The sequence below is a fragment of the Phacochoerus africanus genome, chromosome X (assembly GCF_016906955.1).
Source record: "Phacochoerus africanus isolate WHEZ1 chromosome X, ROS_Pafr_v1, whole genome shotgun sequence".
Lineage (NCBI taxonomy): Eukaryota > Metazoa > Chordata > Mammalia > Artiodactyla > Suidae > Phacochoerus > Phacochoerus africanus.
The window spans coordinates 17,521,045-17,545,307 of record NC_062560.1 but is presented as its reverse complement, the minus strand read 5'-3'; the positions used below and the strand labels follow the sequence as shown (position 1 = coordinate 17,545,307).

Below are 24,263 nucleotides of genomic sequence, written 5' to 3'. Positions count from 1 at the left end.
CTCTTATCACGTTCCCAGTATAAGTGATATTCCTAATTCAAACTAAGAACCTGGAGGCCACCCTTGATCTGTCTTCTTCCAAGTCCCCCGTAGCACGTTAGCAAGTCTTAAATCACTACCCAAAACTGCTCCAACGATCTACTTCCTTCCATCCCCGCCTCCACCACCCTAGTCTAAATGAGAATCCCTCCCCTATCTCTTCACTACGTTCTAACTGACCTCCCATATCCATTCTTGCGTCTTTCCAAATTACTCTCCCAGCTGCGGTTTAAAAACACATATTTTATAATATTCTTCGATGGTTTTCTCTCATCCTCAGAAGAAAGTCCAAGTCTCTTTACACCGTCAGTCATTCCTTACATCTCCAGCCCCATCAGGTACCATCCTGTCCTTGCATCTATGCTCCTGCCATCGTGAATGTCTTCCAAGTCTAAAAAGTCTTTTCTCAAACTCTGTGCAAGTTGTCTCCTCACCGTGGAGCACTGTTTCCCACTCCCCCTGCTACGAGCCTCTCTTGATCGCCCAATTCATCCTTCAGGGCTGACGCCACACTTCTGTGGGAGAACCATCCATTACCCAACTTTAGGAACTCATCACCCTTGGAAAACCGGCTCACCTCGTGTCTTCCCTGCTAGATGTAAACTCTAGGAGGGCAGGGGCCGTGTCACTTTCATTAACTATCCTAGGCACTACATAAATATAATCGACTGGCTAAATAAATGGAAGCATAAAGGACATGCCCGAATCAACGTACTGAGCTATAGTACATATAATGGGCCTCTAAAAACAGCCTTGGGAGTTTCTTCATCGTCTTAGCATCTACTTCCACATCTGAGGATTAGAAATGAAGCTGTGTACTCAGGCCAGATGCCCAAACGGCCCTACAAAACTAATCAGTTGCCCCAAACCCCAAGACCAATGCATGAAACATGCCAGGCCTTCTACTTCCCTAGAGCGAACTAGATTCTCTTATTCATAAACAAGAAGTGAAAGACAAAGACAAGGAGAAGGAGAGGAAGAGGAAGGGACAGGGGAAAAAGAGGAGGAGGAAGAGGAGGAAAGAAGGGAAAGGAGAACACTTGCCACTTACTGCGACTTTCAGCAAAAACTGGGAAATCATTTAACCAATCTTGATTCCTCAAACCTCCAGTGAGTCAGATAGTTGAAACGCTACATTACAGCTGTTCTCAAATGTGTTTATGAATAACTATGCCAGAAGCAATCACCGTGTCATTAAAAATACACACATCAGTGAAAAACACAGTACTAGTTTCTGAGACAACGTCCGAAGCCAGCCAAAAGAGGAGCAAGAGAGCGATTCCCCCAAACCTAAACCTGTTCACAGAACCTCGCACACCTCCAAACCTGGCCTAACACGTCCACCCAGCACATGATTTGGCCTGCAGAGGGTGGGCATGGGAGGAAGAACGCAAGAGAAGGCAGAAGGCAGAACCGGAAGAAAAGGGAGGGAGGAGGAGTTCCCGTCGTGGCGCAGTGGTTAACGAATCCGACTAGGAACCGCAAGGTTGCAGGTTCGATCCCTGGCCTCACTCCGTGGGTTAAGGATCTGGCGCTGCTGTGAGCTGTGCTGTAGGTCGCAGACGCGGCTCGGATCCCGAGTTGCTGTGGCTGTGGTGGAGGCCGGCAGCTGTAGCTCCAATTGGACGCCTAGCCTGGGAACCTCCATATGCTGCGGTGCAGCCCTAAAAAGCAAAACGGAAAAAAAAGAAAGAAGAGGTAGGAAGAGGACTTTGGAGCAATTTAGAGTCACACACTAGAAGACTGGCGCAACTAAACAGGGGTAAGAAGTCAAGTCTTCCTGGAGATTTTCCTCTTCTCACTTCTCTACACTCTCCTCTCACTGTCTGTTAGGAACTAAGCCTGGCAGCATTTTCCAGAATGGGGAATGAAAGTGGGAATCTATAGGCCTAGGTTACCTCATATTCATCATAAAATCTTCATGGTTGCCTCTGTTCAAGTGCAGGTCATTGGGGTAGACAAGGAAACTCACAAACAGGATCATCAGGATCTCCATGGAATTTTTGCCCCGATCTACAAAATCACCATTGAACACATACGGGTTGCTCACTGAGGGGAGGCCGTTCTGCGGAAGCAAGAGGGGAAAACACAAGCAGTGAACAGAAGGTGCTTTTAAAAGCGGGCTTTGTACTGAACGTCCCTGTGGCCAAGGAGGAAGGAGGCTGAGGCCGCTCTTCCACTGGGAAAAACCTGCTCGCTCACTCGAGCCAGTGAGCCAGCTTCACTCTTTCGGGGCAGGCATCTCCTGTAAGGGACCTTGGAAGTGAAGAATTAGCTGGGGACAGGAAGATTCTACTCACCACCACCTACTATGAGTTTTCTCTGAAAGAACCTGTTATCTGTCCTGTCAAAAATGGCGACTCTCATCTCTTCCTTGGGTAGAAGAGTGAAACTTCTACCCAAGGAGGAACACTGGACTAAGGGCAAGTTGTTCATTCCAAGGGATCCTATGTTTAACTGCTCCGGGATGTGACTCCTGTAATTTGCAAAGAGGGAATGAGGAGCCTATCTCCACACACATAGAGATGTCCTCTCACATTCTTGATGCAAGAGTAGAAAGTGTTATACCTCCAACTAGGGAGAGGCTTAACCTAGTTTAAGCAAAAAATGAAAAATGAAAATAACCTAATACTTAAGGGGATCCAGTAACTAGAAAAAGGCGGACCAACCAGATCTATTAAAGTCCCATCCCCTAATGAGACAGGACTGCAGGAGGAGACAGGGAAAACTTTATTTAGAAAAAAAATAAAAGTACCATGAAATAAAGCACAAAAAGTTAATAACTCCTGACATTGAAAATGTGCCATTCAGAAGTTCCTGTAGTGGCTCAGTGGAAACGAATCCGACTGGGAACCATGAGGTTGTGGGTTCGATCCCTGGCCTCGCTCAGTGGGTTCAGGATCCGGTGTTGCTGTGAGGTGTGGTGTAGGTTGCAGATGCAGCTCGAGTCTGGCGTTGCTGTGGCTGTGGTGTCGGCCGACAGCTACAGCTCCGATTAGACCTCTAGCCTGGGAACCTCCACGTGCCGCAAGTGTAGCCCTAAAAAGACAAAAAAAAAAAAGTCAAAAAGAAAGAAAGAAAGAAAGAAAATATGCCATTAAAATTTAAAATATCAATAGACTGGAGCTAACTAAAAGAAGGAATAGTTGAAAAATACATTCCTGACCTAAAAGAACAAGCAAATGAAAAATCTCTCAGCGCAAAAGGCAAAATGATGGAAATCATGAAGAATGAGTAAGAGACTAGAGCTCAGAGCCAAGAGACCTAATATGCCAATAATAAGCATTCCACGATCAGGAAAAAGGAACAGATGGAGAAGAAGCAATCATTACACAAATAAGAGCGGGAACTTTCTATGGTTAAAAAGACTTTAGGCTTTCCCGCTGTGGCACAATGGGATTGACAGTGTCTCTGCAGTGGCAGGGACACAGGTTTGATACCCGGCCCAGCACAGTAGGTTAAGGATCTGGCACTGCTGCAGCTGTGGCATAGGTGGCAATTCCGACTCAGATTCAATCCCTGGCCTGGGAACTCCATATGCCATGGGGAGGCCAAAAAAGAAAAAGAGGCTCAGCCTGAAGTTTGAAAGAGCTCATGATACCTATGCTCACGAACATGTATTGATTGTTTGTTATGTACTAGACGCAGTTTTAGGTGCTAGAGACACAGAAGTAAACAGCATTCTCATTTAACAGAGGAGGAAACGAAATTCAAGGCGCTTGCATTTAGAGAATATAGCACCCACATGTTTCAGAGAGGAAAATGCTCAAGGAAATACTCTAACCAAATAATAGTGGTAACGATTAAAAAAAAAAAAAAAAAAAGTCCTTAATCCAGGGAAAGACTAAGAGGAAAGGATACAGATGTGAACAATAAATCTTGTAGCATGTAATTAAATATAAATCAATACCAATAATGTGGAAGTTGTACTTAAGTATAAGCAAGGATTCCAGAGGTAGAAAAGATATACTGTAAAGGAAACCTAGTAATGGTCAAGAACCATTAGCTTATGCTATGGCATGAGCAATAGCTAAGGATTTGCAGGGGATGTGAAGGCAGAAAAGTAAAATTCTCTAAAAATTTTAAAATTATCTACAAACCTGAATGGGGGATGTACCTGTGAAGTGTGAAAAGAAATACATTTATCTTACTGGAGAACAGAGTGGATAATGGTGGAAGAATGAAGTTATACCTATCTGAGAACTATACACACATAATTATTTATTAGAAATGTCAGAAATGGAAAAATAACAACTAGAGAATGGAAAAGGATGTAAAAATCCAAAGAAAACAATTTTGAAAAACTTCACCAAGATAGCAAAAAGAAAGGGGGAAGGATGAAACAAACTGAAATAAATAGCAAACAAAGTAGAATAGGACATTTTTCAAAAATATCTGTTGTTATACTAAATATGAGTGGGCTAAATTCTGCTATTAAAATACCAAGACCATCAGACTACATTAAAACACAAAACTCAGGTATGTATAGTTTATGAGAAATATACATGAAAAAAATAAAGGGAGGTTGAAAACAAGGTAAATGCAACAAAGAAAAAGCAAAAATGCAAATATTAGTATTAGACAAAGTGGAATTTAATACTGAAAGTGCTCGGCAGAGAGTTCCTTGGTGGCCTAATGGTTAAGGGTTAGGCATTGTCACTGCTGTGATGGAGGCTCGTTCCTTGGCCCTAGGGACTTCTGCATGCCATGGGCACACCTTAAAGAAAAAAAGAGTACTAAACACAAAACAACATTACATCATAATAACAAGTACTTTATAAAGAAGATACAATTCATGAACTAGCATTCAATAAACAAAAGAACAAGTTTTTGTTTCATATATTTAGCTACTATAATTGCAAAAGGAAATGTTTTAAAAATACAAACACAGTAAATTATTTGGATTGAATTACTGATTGAAAATAAGGTCCACAAATTATTTGACACTTGCTTTAAAAGATAAAGGCCAGGAGTTCCCATTGTGGCTCAGCAGGTTAAGAATCTGTGAGGATGGGAGTTGGATCTCGGGCCTCACTCAGTGGGTTATGGGTCCAGTGTTCCTGCAAGCTGTGGCATAGATCGCAGATGTGGCTCGGATCTGGTGTTGCTGTGGCTGTGGCGTAGGCCTGCAGCTACAGCTCCAATTCAACCCCTAGCCTGGGACCATCCATATGCTGCAGGTGTGGCCATAAAAAGGAAAAAAAAAAGGTGAAGCTGAATTTACCTCCCCTTGAATGTGGGCTCGTCTTAGTGATTTGTTTCTAAGGAATGAATGAGAAAAAAAAAAGAAAGAAGGAAAAGCTGACGCAATGGAGTACAACTTTGGAGATGAAGTCATTAAAAGACACTGTAGCTTCCTATCTGCTTTTTCTCTTGGATCACTCACTGTGGGGAAAGCTAGCTGCTATGTCATGAGAATACTCGGATACCCTGTGGAGAGGCCCATGTGGCTATTCTGCCAACAGCCAGCAAGGAACTGAAATGCCAAGAGCCAGACATGTAAGTCGGCAATCTTAGAAATGGGTCTGCCAGTCTCAGACAACCTAACAGATGACAGCAGCTCTGAACAATAGCTTAACTGTCAGCTCATGAGAGACCTTAAGCCAGAATCACCCAGCTAAGCTGCACTCACATTTCTGATCCATAGAAGCTGTGAGATACTAAATGTTTGCAGTTTTAAACCATTACGTATTGGGGGAATTTGTTACGCAGCTATATATAATACACATATTTAGAAAGATACAGGTGGAAAAATTGAATATACAGTTTATCCTTGAACAATGAGGATTTGAACTGCAAGGGCCCACTTAAACACAGATATTTTTCAATAGCAAGTACTACAGTGTTACATGATCTGTGGTTGGTTGAATCTGCAGACACAGAGGAACTGTGGATAAGGAGGGCCGACTCTAGGTTATAAGTGGATTAACTCTGACATTGTTCAAGGGTCAACTGAGTAACTAATGAACTTAAGACATAGATAGATATATGAAGAACTCTGCAACCTATCAATACAGAATTTAATTAATTTTTCATTTCTCCATGAAGGCTTCATGAGAATCAATCATATACTTGATTTCAAAAAAATCCTTAAGAAATTAAAAATAAGAAACATTTCATAGGACCCATTCTCATATCATAATCCAATAAAATTTGAGGTAAATAAAAATACGATTCAAAAAAGTTTAGCTTCTTTGAATTAAGACCCTTGGAAATTAAAAACTGTAGTGTTAACCACTGGATCAAAGAGGAAATTAATAACCATTACAAGTTCAATAGAAGGCTCAGTTAAAATTAAAATTAGAAAAGATATACAGCCTTAAATGCCTTCGTTATTAAAGAAGATGCTCGTGGAAGACCGTATTCATCTTAAGACATTAGAAAAAGAACGATAAAATCAATCAAATAAAGATTATTTAATGAAATTAATGACACGAAAGATACATAATCCAAAGGGTGATTCTTTGAAAGAATCAATAAAATTGATGAAAACTGATAAAACTCATCATGAGCCTGACTGAAGGTAAGTGAAAAAAGAGAATAAAAAATAAGATTAAAGACTAGAAAAAAAACAAAGGTTAAAGACTAGAAAAAAGACAAAGACATAGAGAAATAAATGTTAAAATTATGTAGAGAGACAATACAATATCGGTACTTGTGGAAATGTACTTTGACAATTTAGAGAAATGGAGGATTTTCTTGAGAATTAGAAGCTACCAAAACATTCAAAAGAAGTAGAACACTTAAAAAGTGCATTGGCTGCATGTAGCTTTATACCAGAGCTCCATCTCAATTTCCAATAGCAAATGGTTTGAATGTTTGTTTTTTTTTTTTGTCTTTTGTTGTTGTTATTGTTGTTGTTGTTGTTGTTGTTGTTGCTATTTCTTGGGCCGCTCCCGCGGCATATGGAGGTTCCCAGGGTAGGGGTTGAATCGGAGCTGTAGTCACCGGCCTACGCCAGAGCCACAGCAACGCGGGATCCGAGCCACGTCTGCAACCTACACCACAGCTCACGGCAACGCCGGATCGTTAACCCACTGAGCAAGGGCAGGGACCGAACCCGCAACCTCATGGTTCCTAGTCGGATTCGTTAACCACTGCGCCACGACGGGAACTCCTGAATGTTATTTAAACCAACAATTCCCATCCTTGGCAGCACATTAGAATCACTTGGGGAGCTTTTTTTTTTTTTTTTTTTTGTCACTGATACTTTTAGTTGAAGTATTGTTGATTTCCAATATTGTATTAATTTCTGCTGTCCAGCAAAGCGATTCAGTTACACATACATTATATAACTATATATATACAAACACATATACATACAGCCTTTTTAAAAATATTCTTTTCCGTTATGGCTTATCATGGACATTGATTATAGTCCCTTATGCTATACAGTCGCATCTTGTTGATTATGGGGAACTTTTTAAAGTCCCTAGGTGTCCATCAGAATCTCTAGGACTAGGACTCAGATATCAGAAGTTATTTTCCCATTTCTTTTTTTTTATTTTTTATTTTATTTATTTTTTTTTTGTCTTTTTTGTTGTTGTTATTGCTGTTGTTGTTGTTGCTATTTCTTGGGCCGCTCCCGCGGCATAGGGAGGTTCCCAGGCTAGGGGTCGAATCGGAGCTGTAGCCACCGGCCTACGCCAGGGCCACAGCAACGCGCGATCCGAGCCACGTCTGCAACCTACACCACAGCTCACGGCAACGCCGGATCGTTAACCCACTGAGCAAGGGCAGGGACCGAACCCGCAACCTCATGGTTCCTAGTCGGATTCGTTAATCACTGCGCCACGACGGGAACTCCTATTTTCCCATTTCTTCAGGTGATTACAATGCACAGCCAAGTTTGAGAACAAAGGATTTACGTTTCAAACCACAGAGAAAGATGTAAATCTCTCCCATTCATTTCATAAGATCGGTTTGAGAAAAGCAACAGTCACAATTTGACAGAGACATAAACATGTTTTCCACTGGGATGACCAATTTTCTGGCAGAATTTCTCATCTCCAGTTAAACCAAACTTTGTAGGCATTTCACCTTTCTATGGGCAATAAACAGTGAATTTCTTTAGTCAAACCTAATTTTAAGCCCCAAATAGTAATGGTCTGCTAAGCCATCCACCTCAAACGGCACTGCTGACACCCAATAAGTTTTAACCTTTTCAAAAAAATCATGTATCTTCAAAAGATTAAAATTTGTGATAATGAAGCTCTTTCAATAGAAAATGTCACCGTCTCTGAAAGTGATTCTAAGAGGAGTCCTAAATACATACTGAATTCCTGTAAGTGCTGAGCCTCTCAAGGCAACTGCTTCAAAGAAGGCAAGACTTTTTGGATGTATAAGATCTGCCCTGTTCTTCTAGGACTAGTCATATTACTTTATATGGTCTGAGTTCAAACACATTTTAGTCTTAGAATAATAGGAGAACTGGAGAACAGATAAAAAGATGAAGAGCTAAGTCTCCTGGCACATGGGTCCCTAGGATATTTAGGCTGCTGGCTATTGCGGTTTCTCTGGATTTCCTTTAAAGAAGCAAAACTGCTGCTGAGTGAACCCAACCGTCACTCGGTTCCAGTAAACCAAATTCTCTGGCTTATTCTGCAACTCATAGACAACAAACCATCTATGACACAGCTGACAAATATAGAAAACCCAGGGTAACTACAACTCTGACCAGCATTAGATGACCTGCTTGGGGGGAGAATAGTAGATCACAATTAATTAACCTGAACAGAGACACAGAGACCTACTCCCACTAAAGTATTTTACATAAGATATCTAGAAGTTGCTGTAATTTTTTTTTTTTTTTTTTGGACATTTTCCCAAGGCACATCAAACAATAACCTCTGGACCTCAATTCTACATTGTTTTAATTTTGATTTCTTTTGCAAACTCTATTTTAGAGGTCTGTTCTGATTTAACATACTGCCTTATTCACAAAAGGTAAAGCATTGACTACTGTGGCAGTGGGAAGCATATCGATGACAGAGAAAAACGAAATATTTCATGACCTTCACGGCTGGAAATTTGGGGGCACAAAGGGCGGGGTGGAAGCCGTTGAGGAGAGAGAGAGGGAGGAAAACAAGGCCGAGTGGCTTCCACGGACAGCATCGCTAATGACACCCGCAGAGTTGAGAGTTAATTAGCGTCTCTCTGTCCGTGCGCATCTCTTTTGCAAGTGCAGGAGGTCTCCACGCACAGTGTCAATTTAACAAACTAACTCGCCAATACGTGGTCTAAAATTTCAAGCTTCCTATTCAATGAGGAAAAATGTCTTGTATTTTTAGCAAGACTAAGGCTCTGAACGAAGTATTCCAAATTGGTCACTCTAATTAAGCAAGAGTGACTGATTAAAATTAACCTTTTCAGAAAATAAAGTCTAAAAATATGACCTAAACTAACGTCATGTAAATTGCTTTACTCGATGGTATTTGAAACCATATAAAGTTGAGATGCCCTTTTGGCAAAGGCGTGTCATGGGTAATCGCGTCACTCCCAAAGGAAAGAATTCCTTTCAAATCCAGATAGGATTGTGAGCTGAAAATGCTTAGCTTGGTCTTCTTAAGATGCTAAATGCTACAATTTTTAAGGACAACCAAATATTAAAGAGACCAAAGACGCCAAAATGATCAAAAACAAATATTGGTATGGATCCCATCATTTTTTGCAGCACACCACCAAAAGTGTGTGAGAATAAAATCTTTTCTGATCTTCCAAAACTTTCCCTCATGCTTTAAGCACTTAGTAAATTAGTAAAACTCTGAATGGAGTGTCTTAAATGGCACCTCCTCCAGGAAGTCTTCCGTGACTTGGGTGCCTGCAATGTGCTTCCTTGGAATCTCGCTTACCCCGATTACAACATGTCCCACCCTGAACTGTCTTGTCTTTTATTTAGTTGACCTACCTACTAAACTGTGATGTCTTTGGGGCCAAAACTACATCTCAGTCATACTGCATCACCGACCCTTAGCAGAGTACGCATTCATAACAGGTATTTAATAAATATATGTGAAATGAATGAATGTCATATTCATCTTTGTACCTTGCCACAGTTTTTACATAGTGCAAGGACTAGATAAAAGTTGATTGAATGAATAAATTAGTGGACAGATGCACTTCTGCATATGATCAGTTGTAACAACAGAAGTCTTGAATCAAAGCCACTTGGATGAAGAGGGTACTATGGCAAGGCATCTCAGCGATGCTACATTATAACTCTCCCTCTCAGGCTGTGCCCTTTGGGTGGCCTTGGGCCAGCCCCAGCCCTGCAGCCTACTTACTCTACACCACAAAAAAGTAGTAACGAGGAAGAAATTATCTAGCAAATCACCAGGTGAAAGATGAATTACAATTTGCCTTAATTTGATGGCCAAAGTTTCCCTAGGTTCTCTTTTGGGTTGATGGAGAGGACTCAGAGTATAGCATAACCTTTGGTCATTTACAGCTCGAAAAATCTCCAACAGGATAGAGTTTGCCAATCTAGTCCTCAAAATTGAGGTTCAAATAGAACTTGAATAATTTAAATAAATTAATAAATAAAATAGGGATAAGCTGGTACTTCTGATAAATGAAATAATAAATCATCAGTTCAAGCATGGTCACTAGCTGCTTCTCAAGATGATGGCAAACCCATGACTTACACCACGGTGGCTCGAGCCCGTGTGCTCCCCTGAATGAAGCAGAGAAGAGCACCCCCCTCGGGGCATTATGTGTAACCAGGATTTAACACACTGTGAATATACTGAGTATCGCAGGGAGAATCAGCCACCATCACAGAAATGCTACCATTCCCTGAAACAATCAAGGTTTGCTGTGGTCACAGGGAGCTCTTGCCGTCAGCCCTGGGCCGGCCAGCTTTGTATCTGATGCCACAAGAGAAACCCGCCACTGGCCGCCTCTTCCATTATTTAGGATGGTTTTCCTGTGCTCTTCATTTGCCTCCTGGCCCCTCACTCTTCTCTTGACTAATCCTTCTTTCTTTTTTTTTTTTTCTTTTCATGCTCTCGCATCCTTTTGCACCTAAGACCCAACAGTGATGTTCACTCATACTGCGGCAGTGCCGAAATGAATTTTCCAGATCGGTGAAGCTCACTCCTTGAAAAGCTAAAATGTGTTTTTAAATTACTTTAACCATTTTGGATAGGAGTTCTAAAGAGGTACCACTTGTCCTTTTTACATCTTAACGGAGCGTACACCACCCAACTTCAAACCTTCTTGACCACGCGGGCTCATCAACCCCAGGCACAGCTGAGACGGGCACTGCTCCATTTCTCCCTCACTGTTAGGGTGAGAGCCCTCCTCTTACTGCCAGAAAGAGCTTTACTTTTCATTGCTCTCATTCCATCTCACTTTTGCCTTTTCTCTCCCATTCCCTAAGCTGCGTGGGCAACCAGACAGGCAAACTTTTCAGAACAATGCATCAGCTAAGCTTTGCCTGCGATATGCTCAAGGGTCACTGAGCAAGGGCCCAGGCCCTGTCCTGTGAGTAAAATTCAGTGGATTTCTGACAATGATTTCAAGAGCTGAGAGACTCTTCTTACTTCATTCTGGGCTTGGCACAGCAGGAGTGACAAGTGAAGATAAGTCTGTCCTCTGGAGAGGTGGGATATCACTGTCATTTGTATTCACGTAGAAACACTGTTTCCAAAACATTTTGTGTTCATGGTTTTAGGCTCCACTCTACTTGTGCTAACATCAGTCTTCATTTAAACTTCGAATAAAAAATGAGACAGGAGTTCTCTTGCGGCTCAGCAAGTTAAGGATGCGGCATTGTCACTGCAGTGGCTCGGATCACTGCTGTGGTGCAGGTTCATTTCCTGGCTCAGGAACTTCCACATGCTGTGAGTGCGGCCAAAAAAAAAAAAAAAGAGAGAAAGACAGAAAAAGGAAAAATGCTGTCGCATTAGATAGGGATCCTCACACAGCAGAGCTTCTGGAGACATCTCTGCGTCCTGCCCTTTCCTTCCCCAGCCTCGAACTCAGGCCACTCATCGCCCACAAGCTAAGTGCCTCACCCTCCACCAGGTCCTTGTCCCTTCCCACACACCACTAACTACAACACTTGCCCAGCTTCTTAAAGTGGAAGCCTGCTGTCACCAACGGCTCTTCCATCCGTTTCCTTTTTTAAACTAGGCAATTTCAAGATTCTGGCACATCCATATCCATATCCAAGGTACATTTTACCTGCTTCTCATGCAAGCCTGCTAAAATCCTAACTCGTGGCGCTTGCGGACTTTTACTTCCCAAACATCCCTCTCACCTCCGCTACCGAATCCATCCCAAATAACAGAGCCTGACTCTTTCATCACCGGGCTCTCAATCCCTACTTCCCGAACACCGGCATTGGTTACCTCTCAAAATATTTCTTGCTTTCATGTGAGTGCTATAATTTCACCTTTAGTCCTTTTTATAGTCCTTCTTACCACCCACCTCCTCCTGTTCAATCTTTACATGAGCACCTTCCGGTTTTATATATTCCATACAGTTTTGCCAATGGAATTAAAGAAGCCTTCTCTCTGTGCATCTGGCTACTCCAGAGTCCTCTCCCAGATCACACCTTAATATCTTCAAGGCCCTCCTGAGAAATTTCCCTTCCTAATTGCCACTTTTCCCATTGAATTTGCTCAACTATTTTCCCTTTTGCATATTCCCCCAAACATCTAGAGAAATAATGGCCAGATTTCCCGTTGTGGTTATTCCCCTCAGACCTCCATCGGCAGCTCCTTCCCTGGACTGTAATTGCCGAAAGCAGCAGGGCTAAACTTCTGCACATGTATATGGTGTTAAGTAGAGGTAAACAAATGCCATCCCTCAACCCGTGTAAATAAACTCCCTTCTGCCCTTAGCTCACTCAGAAAGACGTCTCTCTGGAAATGCAGGCCTCCCTCCCCGACTCCTGCGGCCCTCTGGACGGAAAGGACCTTCTCCTCCACGGCATGGGGACTTCGAGGCCTGGAGCTGGGAGGGAGGGGTCCATCTGCTCCTCAGAGCCACCAAGAGACCGACACTTTGCCAGTCTCAGGTCAGAGCCTCTCCTCCTTCAGAGCCTATGAACTCTGGCTAAATTTCCTTCCCGCTCCTCCTCGCTCAGCCCGATGGCCCGCTCACTGAACACGCTTGCTTTCCTCAGGCGTGGCCTGCTCGTCTCCAGTACTCTCTTTCACTCACTTCAGCCACCCACATTCTGGACTCCGCCTTGGACCCACTCATCCCCGAGGACTTACGCCCCCTGCAACTTCCCACCCATTCTGCTGCCTGGGCCTTCACCCCTGTCGGCCTGCTCCCTGACCTCAGAGAGCATGGCGAGCCTTCGTTCCTCCCATTTCTCCCAGCTGGTTGTCATCCTGGCCTCTCTTCCTTCCCTGCCCAGACTGGATTGCGCGGCTGCTCTCCAAAACTGCTCTATTCCCCAGCACCCTCAGTCTCCAGGCAGCAAACCTCTGGCTGGACTTCCTGACACCAGCGCACGACCTGGCCGCCTCCTCTCTCCTCTGATCCCACTCTCTGGCTATGAGGCCCTAGACCCCACTTAGGTTATGCAGTCTCAACTGAATCTCTCCCTTCATCCACTCCTGGGCTTCCTGCTCCATTCCCTTCCAATGAATAAAATGAAAACCTTGCATTTCTATTATAATTTAGTACATTAAAAAATGCTTTTGGATATTTATGTTACTTTATTCATAAGGCAACCTCCTATGCGGGGAAGCTAAAGAATACTGCAACCAAAGACCCAAATAGGTATCTCTCCAAAGAAGACGTACAGATGGCCAACAGCCAAGTGAAAAGATGCTCAACATCTCTAATTTTTACAGAAATGCAAATCAAAACTACCTCACACTGGTCAAAATGGCCATGATCAAAGTCTAAAGTAATAAACGCGGGAGAGGGTGTGGAGAAAGGGAACTCTCCTGCTCTGTTGGTGGGAACGTACGTTGGTACAGCCTCTGTGGAGAACAGTATGGAGGTTCCTTAAAAACTTATCAACAGAGCTACCATATGAGCTAGCAATCCCACACCTGGGCATCTATCCAGAAAAGACAAAAACTCTAATTCAAAAAGACACATGCACCCCAATGTTCACAGCAGCACTATTTACAATAGCCAAGATATGGAAGCAACCTAAGTGTCCATCAACAGATGAATGAATAAAGAAGATGTGGTACATACATACAATGGAATACTACTCAGCCATAAGAAAGAATGAAATAATACCATTTGCAGCAACGTGGATGGACCTAGAGATTATCATCTAAGTAAAATAAGTCGGAGAAACATAAATATCATATGATATCACTTATATGTGGAATCTAAAAAAAATACAAATGAATTTATTTACAAAACAGAAACATAGTACAGACAGAAATCAAAGTCATGGTTACCAAAGAGGAAAGGAGGGAAGGATAAGTTAGGAGTATGGGATCAATAGATACACATTGCTATATATAAAATAGATAAACAACAAGGATTTGCTGTATAGCACAGTCTCAGGTATATATATCTGAATCACTTTCCTATACACCCAAAACTAACACAATATTGTAAATCGACAATGCTTCAAAAAATTTTTTTGAAAAGAATATCGCAGTCCCCCCCCCAAAAAAAATGAAGGGTCATGGATGTTATGAGGCTTCCTCAAGCGCCCACATTCCCCAAAGAGTTAAAACTGATTCCCGGAGTTCCCATCGTGGCGCAGTGGTTAACGAATCCGACTAGGAACCATGAGGTTGAGGGTTCAATTCCTGCCCTTGCTCAGTGGGTTAACGATCCGGCGTTGCCATGAGCTGTGGTGTAGGTTGCAGACGCGGCTCGGATCCCGCGTTGCTGTGGCTCTGGTGTAGGCTGGTGGCTCCAGCTCCGATTCAACCCCTAGCCTGGGAACCTCCATATGCCAGCGAGAGCGGCCCAAGAAAATGGCAAAAAGACAAAAAAAAAAAAAAAACCTGATTCCCCATCATAATAATCAGACTATATTTCCTTTCAGGCCCTCTGAAACACCTCTGCTGTGTCCAGTTATTCAACATGTTAATTGCGGGATGACACATTCATCAAAAAGAGAGATAAAGGAGTACCACTGTCAAGGCAGAGGTCACCTCAGAATCCATTTTTGTAGAAGTGGATCGTCCCAGAAGCATGCATCGTCCCAGAAGCAAACATTCAGGTTACAACTGCTGGCTCAGAGAGAAATGAATCCAATCAAAAGATGCCATACTGCTCTGTGCCCTCTGTACAAGCTCCCACGAATGAAACCAAACAAGCCAAGAATCGGAGCCCTGGAAGAACAACTCAGCCAGGCAAGGATGAATCAGGGTGGAGAAGAGAGTGGTTCGTGACTTACTCTGGGGGACTCCTTTCCTGCATGACAAGTGCCCACTGGAGGAGAGAGCTGTGGCATGCTTACTTCGGAACAAAATAACAGTAAAATAAAACGGACTGCTCCCTTCCCTATCCGGTGCCATCCAAACATTTACCACATAATAAAGAACATAAATACAATCAGGTACAAATCCTAATGGATGTACAGATAACAATAATATTAAATAAAGACAAATTAGAGTTTTTAAAAATTTTTGCATAATGTGTGAAAAACAAATCTTTGACTTTCTTGGATAAAAACTGTCCTATTACATCTATATTTATACATATTCCTAATAAAACTAATATTGTTTTCTGCCCTAGGATTGTCTTCCCCCAACAAAAATGCAAATATTTAGTAAAATAATTTACCTTATAGAAGATCAAAAAAAGATCATCCAGTTTCCCATGCAAATCACCTGGAAATGAAATGAAAAAAATCGCTATTCAATAGAAAAAAAGAAAATGCCCTGGCACAGAATCTAAAAAGTGAACTACTGCTGATAGACTCCAAGTGTTCTCACGGTATTAGATTTTTACCCTATGCTGATATTAATTCAACAGGCGGCTTGTTTCCACAGTTCTCTATGGAAACTCTGTCCCCTTTCCTCGAGGGAACAGCATCCAGTGCTGCGATTACCTATTCACGCCTGCCATTTACACTTAGCTCTCTCTGTGCCAAGCACAAGACTAAGGGTTTACATGAATTATCTGGTTCAATCTTTACAACCACTCTCTAAGATGGGTATTATCTCCATCACACTCATTGTATGAATGAGGCTCAGAGTAATTAATAACTTATGCAAAGTTGCCCAGCTACCAAGAAGCAGAGCTAGAATTCAAACTCAACTTTATCTCACTTCAAAACTAAAGTTTTTTGGTTTTTTGGTTTTTTTGTCTCTTTGTCTTTTTAGGCCCACACCCACGGCACATGGAGGTTCTCAGGCTAGGGGTCCAATCGGAGCTGTAGCCACCAGCCTAGGCCACAGCCACAGCAACTCGGGATCGGAGCCATGTCTGCGACCTACACCAGCTCACGGCGACGCCAGATCCTTCCACGTACCGCATCCTCACAGACACTATGTCGGGTTCTTAACCCACTGAGCTGCAACGGGAACTCCAGGAGGGCTCCTAAATAAATGCAATGTCCAATCAATCCATTCCCTAGCTTTTGTCTCATGCTGGAAAATGAAACATCAGTCAGAGTGGTGCCTGATGGGAGTTGGGATAGCAGAAATGGGGTTCGCTCTAACATGGGATGCAGAGGATCTGATTTCTCATTCTCACTCTGCCACTAACTAGCTAAGTGAGCTAGGATGGGAGAGGGGGGCAAGTTACTACATGGAAATGCATGGAAGGCCATACACTTTTCTCTCTGGGCCTCAACTTCATCCATAAGACCAGGGGATAGACTAGATGGTCTTGGTAAGAAACATTCAGTGTAAAAACTCCAGCACTCCAGGACGTACAAGCCTTCTAACTAATTCATGTCTTCTTCAAGATCCTTTTAGGCAAAGAGAAGTCTCCGATGGCAACTGGAAGTATCCTGGAAACATATGGGAGCAGATCTCACTCTCTGTTTGGCCTATGATATTACACTCTGAGAACAAATCTAGCCTTGGCTCCATAGGCTTCATGGGTTGGCATGGCTTTCTAAGCCTCATGACCCCAAATTCTTTATCTCCATGAAAAAGATCCTTGAATAAAAGATCCCTGCTGCTGAGATGCATCATGTGTTAGGCAGAGATGTGGCGGCCTGATTAGGCTGGAAGTAAACCATTAAGGACTCTTCAAAAGCCTGAGTCAGGGCAGGTCATGGAGCATGTACTGCTCTGTCAAGACCCTGTCACCACTATCAGAGGCTGGAAATGGAAATGGTTTAAGTAGATTGTCAAATCCACTTTGACCTGCCAGAGTCAAAGAAACATGGGCTAAAAAACTGATTTGGAAAATAACAATCACTGTTTTGTAACCCAAAGGCTTAATTAGAAGTTGAGGGAATTGCTGTTCCTTCCACGCACTCCATTCTCAGACAGTTGCAAGCATGCTGAGCACCAACTGTGTTGAATTTCAATGTGTACTGCTTCTTGAAGCAATATCCTGCCAGGCTGGCCTATATGATAACAAAATCTCAGTTCGTGTTATTTAGAAGAACAAGGAACAGATTTCTGGGACATTCCCACTCTTCTAAAAGCTGCAGAGACCAGTTGGGAGAATCTAAAACAGCAGCCGAGGGCAAAGAGGAGTTTAATCTCCACCCTGCCTTGGGCTTTTCTCTTCCAGCATAAATGGCGTGCAGAGGCCCCCCCTCAAAAAAGCAACACGGAACAAAGATAATGAGAGCTAGACAGAGGGCAAAGAACGCTTATTCCACCCATGGATGGTTTTTCTCTATTATAATGCTGCCTGCCTTTATAAAAAGCTATGAGGCCTTTAATTTCTCACATAATTAATTCCTGCCAGCTGGTGTGCAAAACAAAGACAAGATGGGGAACAGTATTATCATGATAGATAACTCTATATTCACACTTCTCCCTTAACACAGCCCCATTTACACAGTTTTCACGTTAGGCCAACGATGTAGAACCAAGAGGCACCTCAATATGAATGTGGCACCTCCGCTCCGAAACTTACCACAGATTGTTATCTCTTTGGAGGGAGAAGTTTTTGTGTGAGTGAAATTCGGCATCTGCTGTAGGACCTTCTTGGTTTCAAAGAGGACCTCTAAGACGTAATAAGCATGAAGTATCTGTGAGGGCAGAGCAGAGGAACGAGACGAAATGAACCAGGAAGAGAGGCACGAGTGCACAGAAAGCAAAAAGGTGGAACATACGAGCACATGTCAGGTAGGTATTGTTCATGACAATCTCTACATTTTTCTTCACTAGATGATTCTAGCCCAGTATCTGGCACAGAAGCCTTCACGAGAGATGGGTAAACCGAATGAATGAATGAAGCGTTCCTAGGACGTTTATTCTCTCAGGTTCTTAACTGACGTCACCCATTCACAGAACATTCCTGAGTATTCTTGATCCTTAGAGCCCAAGAGAGGTGACAGGAAAAAAAGGACACCCTCCTGCCCTGAGGAAAGATGCAGGCAAAAAAATAAAAGGGAAAGGAGAGAAAAGGAGAAAGAAAAAGAGGAGTTCCCATCGTGGCGCAGTGGTTAACGAATCCGACTAGGAACCATGAGGTTGCGGGTTCGGTCCCTGCCCTTGCTCAGTGGGTTAACCATCCGGCGTTGCCGTGAGCTGTGGTGTAGGTAGCAGACGTGGTTCGGATCCCACGTTGCTGTGGCTCTGGCGTAGGCTGGTGACTACCGCTCCGAATAGACCCCTAGCCTGGGAACCTCCATATGCCGCGGGAGCGGCCCAAGAAATGACAAAAAGACAAAAAAAAAAAAAAAAGAAAGAAAGAAAGAAAGAAAAAGAGAAGCAGAGAAACTGTTCAAGAGGGGCTACTTTGCATTGCGACCTTCTGCCACCTGGGCTGGGAACGAGGTGGTGGCACTGGGTTAAGAGATCTCACAAGGCAGCCAGACCGGCTCCCAAGGGACTCCTGAGCCAAGGGCTCCAGGTGGCTCAATATTTGATGCACAGACGTGAATTCACAGGGCAGCAAACACACCTATGTACAAGTGTAAGTATAAAACATCCTGCAAACCCAAATAAACCACTCAGATCACCTCCTATTATGACTACTCAGCCCTTGCTGTCCTCCAGTTACAGTGTTGATGACAGCATTGTTTGTTCTGTTTGTTTGTTTGTTTTGTCTTTTTGCCTTTTCTAGGGCCACTTCCCATGGCATATGGAGGTTTCCAGGCTAGGGGTCGAATCGGAGCTGTAGCCGCCAGCCTACACCACAGCCACAGCAACACAGGATCCGAGCCGCGTCTGCAACCTACACCACAGCTCACGGCAATGCCGGATCCTTAACCCACTGAGCGAGGCCAAGGATTGAACCCTCAACCTCATGGTTCCTAGTCTGATTCGTTAACCACTGCGCTACGATGGGAACTCCAGATGACAGCATTGTTTTGAACACATTTACTGCGTTTCCTCCACCCCCGCCTCGGACTTTTTTGTTTGTTTTTTAAATCCAGTGTATCATTCTTTTTTTAATTATAAAACATTCCAACTATGTAATCCAAAAAGTGATACAGCGGATACGAATTTAGCAGATGCTAATACCACTTTATGGTCAGGAATGTTGGCACCTGTACTGTCCCATGCAATAGCCACTGACCACATGAGGCTACTGGCCACTCGAAATGGGGCTAGTCAAAATTGAGATGCAACATAAGCCCAAAATACGCACTGATTTCAAAGACTTAGTATTTCAAAAAAAAAGGATGAAGTTGCTGTTGTGGCTCAGCAGTAATGAACCTGATTAGTATCCATGAAGACGCAGGTTTGATCCTTGGCCCTGCTCAGTGGGTTACGGATCCAGCATTGCTGTGAGCTGTAGTGTAGGTCACAGACGCAGCTCTGACCCCGCATTGCTGTGGCTGCAGCCACAGCTCCAATTCGACCCCTAGCCTGGGAACTTCTATATGCTGTGGCTGTGGCTCTAAAAAAAAAAGACAAAAAAAAAGGGAAAATGTCTCATTAAAAACTTATGATTATGTATTAAAATAATTTTATACATTAGAGTAACATTATTATAATTAATTTCACCTGTTTCTTTTTGTTTTTATAATACTGACTACTAGAAGATTTTAAATTATGTGGCTCACATTGTATCTACTGGACATGGTGGTTTAGACTATTGGAGGCTGACAGAGGGGTCGTATCTACATATTGTTCAGATAATATTTGAGGTATGGGATTCAGGACAGATGGAACCCTTTGGAATAATCTTATCTCGTGGTATCCTTAAATTTCCATTTTCCTAGCTATGAGAATTATATTATTTTCTATCTCAGACCCCAAAAACATATAATTTAAGTTTGGAGAATTTTCAAGATTAATTTTTTTTTAATTGGCGACAGGATTTGAAGCAATGTGAGAATTAGGAGGAAAGAAAAGGGCCCCTGAATGTTGATTAGTGGAGAGCAGCCCATATTTCCTGTCTATCCACACCTAATGGATTGCTAAGGATTTTCCTCACGAAAGCATTCTAAATCCATTCAATTTGCAACCTGAGTCAAATCTTGAATGTGAACTTTCCTTTAGCCATATTCCTCCCGCCCCCGACCCAGCCGCCCCAAAGGACCTTTATCCACATCTTAAAGGAACTGGCAACACATTTTTATAGAATGATTAATTTCAATTGGTATATTTAATTTACTGATGCCAACACTGGCTTCAGGGTTACCTTAACTTGGCCACTGTAGACTTTCTGGACCATTTGTAGCACTAATGAGAATAACTGCTGTCTGAAAAGGCAGGTTTGTTGGTTTTTTTTTTAAGTTAACAAATATTCATTGAGGCTATACTGCAACAACAGAAAATTCCTATTATGAAAGTAGTTTTTTTCTGGGTCCTTTTTCAATTGGCTAAAATCACTTTGGTAATATTAGTCCATAAATAGCCAGTCTACTTTTCTTTCGATAGCATTGTAATTGTGCTGACCAGTGCAATATTATACACTCAAAAGAGTTAACTCAAATGTTGATTTCTATGTGTATAAACATATTCAGATTAAATGGCAACTTAAATAAAAATATCAAACTCTTGTAAAGGCAGTGAGGGAGGAAAATGCTACTTTTAAAGGATATCTCTTTTTTAAAAAAATTAACTAGTTTTTTAAACGGGAAAAAATACCCTCATTTTTTCAGTTGAAATAAAAATTTAACCAGCAAAAAGGAGTATGACAGTGAAAACAATTTGCCTTCTTCCCTAGACCTCGGTCCCCTTTACCTCCAAGAAAGAGCCACTGCTAAGCGTGTCTCCAGTATCTGAGCAGAAAAATATTCTATGCATTTGCAAGCATATAAAAATCAATATAATCACATATGACTATGTAAAGATATACATAAATATATAATCCCTTAAATAAAATGTGGTATATTCATAGAAAGGAATATTATTCAGCCAAAAGTAGGAGTGAGGTACGCACACATGCTACAGCATGAATGAATCCTGAAACATGATGCCAAGCAGAAGCCAGACACAAAAGGCTACATATTACATGATTCCATTTACATAAAATGTCCAGATTAGGAGTTCCCGTCATGGCTCGGTGGAAATGAATCTGACTAGCATCCTTGAGGACGCAGGTTCCATCCCTGGCCTCGCTCAGTGGATTAAGGATCCGGCGTTGCCATGACCTGCAGTATATGTCGCAGACGCGGCTTGGATCTGGTGTTGCTGTGGCTGTGGCGTAGGCCAGTGGCTACAGCTCGAATTCAACCCCTAGCCTGGGAACTGCCATACGCCTTGGGTGCAGCCCTTAAAAAAAAAAAAAAAAGACAACAACAACAACAAATGTCCAGATGAGGCAAATCTGTTGAGACGGAAAGTAAACTAGCAGTCACCAGGGGCCAGGGAGAAGAGGGAACTTGGAGTGACTGCTTAATGGGTACAAGGGTCTGTTTGAGGCTGATAAACACATTCTGGAATTAGGGGTGATGGGTGCACAACATTGTGAATGTACTAAAAAAACAATCATATACTTCAAATATATTAGTTAAAACAATATATTTTATTTTATCTCAACTTAAAGAAATCAAAATACAGAGGGAGGAATAAATTAGGAGTTTGGGATTAACATATACGCACTACTATATATTAAACAGATAATCAACAAGGACCTACTGTAGAGCACACGAACTATACTCAATACTCTGTAACAACCTATATGGGAAAACAATCCAAAAAGGAATGGATATATGTATATGTATAACTGAGTTACTTTGCTGTACACCTAAAACTAACACAACCACTGTAAATCAACTATATTCTAAAATAGAAATTAAATTTAGGAGTTCCCGTCGTGGCGCAGTGGTTAACGAATCCGACTGGCAACCATGAGGTTGCGGGTTCAGTCCCTGCCCTTGCTCAGTGGGTTAATGATCCGGCGTTGCCGTGAGCTGTGGTGTAGGTTGCAGATGCAGCTCAGATCCCGCGTTGCTGTGGCTCTGGCGTAGGCCGGTGGCTACAGCTCTGATTCAACCCCTAGCCTGGGAACCTCCATATGCCACGGGAGCGGCCCAAGAAATAGCAACAACAACAACAAAAAAGACAAAAGATAAAAAAAAAAGAAATTAAATTTAAACATTAAAATAAAAGCATAATGCTTATTAATTTTTTAACAAATGGGAACATACTGTACACTATGTTGAACCTTTCATTCTTCCCTTAACAACATAAATTTTGTCATTTGTATAAAATCAAAATTGGCTTATTTCTCTTTTCCATTATGGCTCCTTGGATTTTTGTCATATCTTTTACCTCCCTGAGCATATTAAGCATTTTGGGGGGGGGGGGGGCAAACCCATGGCATATGGAAGTTCCCAGGCCAGGGACTGAATCCAAGCCAGAGCTGCAACTTACACCACAGCTGCAGCTGTGCTGGATCCTTAACCCACTGTGCCATAGCAGTAATTCCTAAGCATTTTTATTTTATTTTATTTTTTGTCTTTTTAGGGCCACACCCACAGCATATGGCGGTTCCCAGGCTAGGGGTCGAATCAGAGCTGTAGCTGCTGGCCTGCACCACAATCACAACCACACTGGATCTGAGCTCTGTCTGCAACCTATACCACAGCTCATGGCAATGCTGGATCCTTAACCCACTGAGCGAGGCCAGGGGTCAAACCTGCGTCCTCATGGATACTAGTCAGATTCATTTCTGCTGAGCCACAACAGGAACTCCAGCATGTGTATTTTAAACTCTGAGTCTGATAATGCCACTATCTAAATACTCTATAGATTTGTTTCTACTGTTTGTTATTTACCTCTGTTTTCTTTCATGAAATGTGTATCCTCCTGTGCCTGGTTAACATTTATATTAAGTTCTTGACACTGTATATGAAAACTTGAATAATCTGAAGACTTATTTTCTTCCAGAGAGGATGTAAATTTTCTTTTGGCAAATGGCTAGGAGCATGAGCTATCTAGAATGATCTCAATTCAATTTCAGGAATTAGATGACTTAAAATTGCACTTCCATTCCAACAGAGACAGTACTTCTCATTCACTCTTATGCCTACAGTATGCCCTTAAGGTCCTAACCTAAGAACGAGGCTTTCAGGGTGATGTGAAAGAAAATAATGGAGCAGGTCTCTCCAAGTCCCATCTCTTGACAGAAACACTGAAAAATCAATCCAAAGCAAACAAAAAAACCTGTCAGATCCAACTCTATCAGAACTCTGGAAAACAGTCAACATTTGTAGCAACCAAGCAAATGCCAAATCAAGAAAAAAGCAACTTAAAAAACAGCTCAGTACAAGCACAAAGTTAGGGCTAAGATGAATTTGTAAACAGCAGGGCTAAGCAGTGAAGAAGCACATGGCCCATCTGCAAAGACTAGATTTTTCCTTTCTTCCCTTCTCTTCTCTTCTTTCTTTCCCTCTCCCTTTTTCTTCCCCTTTCTCTCTTTCTGTTGTTTGCTTTTTTGGTTTTTTTGGCTGCACCCACAGCATACAGAAGTTTCCAGGCCAGGGATCAAACCCACACAACAGCAGTGACAATGCTGGATCCTTAACCCACTGAGCCACCAAGGAACTCCAAACCCCCTCTCTCTTTCTTTCTCTCTTTCCCCCTTTCCCTTTCTTTGCTCTTTCCTCCTTCCTTCCTACCTCCTTCTCCCCTTCCCTCTCTCCCTTCCTTTCTTCCTGAATGGCTTTTGGTGTTCAGGGAAATCTCTTTCAAAACACTGGCTAAACCCAGACTAAAAGAAAAGTCTTCAGAGACCTCACACATAAC

At 42.4% G+C, this 24,263-nt stretch overlaps 1 protein-coding gene across 1 annotated transcript in view; it reads right to left on the bottom strand.

Annotated features, from left to right (window-relative positions):
* Positions 1–24,263, bottom strand: part of PPEF1 (protein phosphatase with EF-hand domain 1) — a 142,692-nt gene that overhangs the window by 35,937 nt on the left and 82,492 nt on the right. The window contains exons 9-11 of the mRNA XM_047765102.1: positions 18,028–18,142; positions 15,766–15,812; positions 1,938–2,104 (exon numbers count right to left, since the gene is read on the bottom strand). Coding sequence (XP_047621058.1) covers positions 1,938–2,104; positions 15,766–15,812; positions 18,028–18,142 — 329 coding nt within the window. The remainder of the gene's footprint in view (positions 1–1,937; positions 2,105–15,765; positions 15,813–18,027; positions 18,143–24,263) is intronic.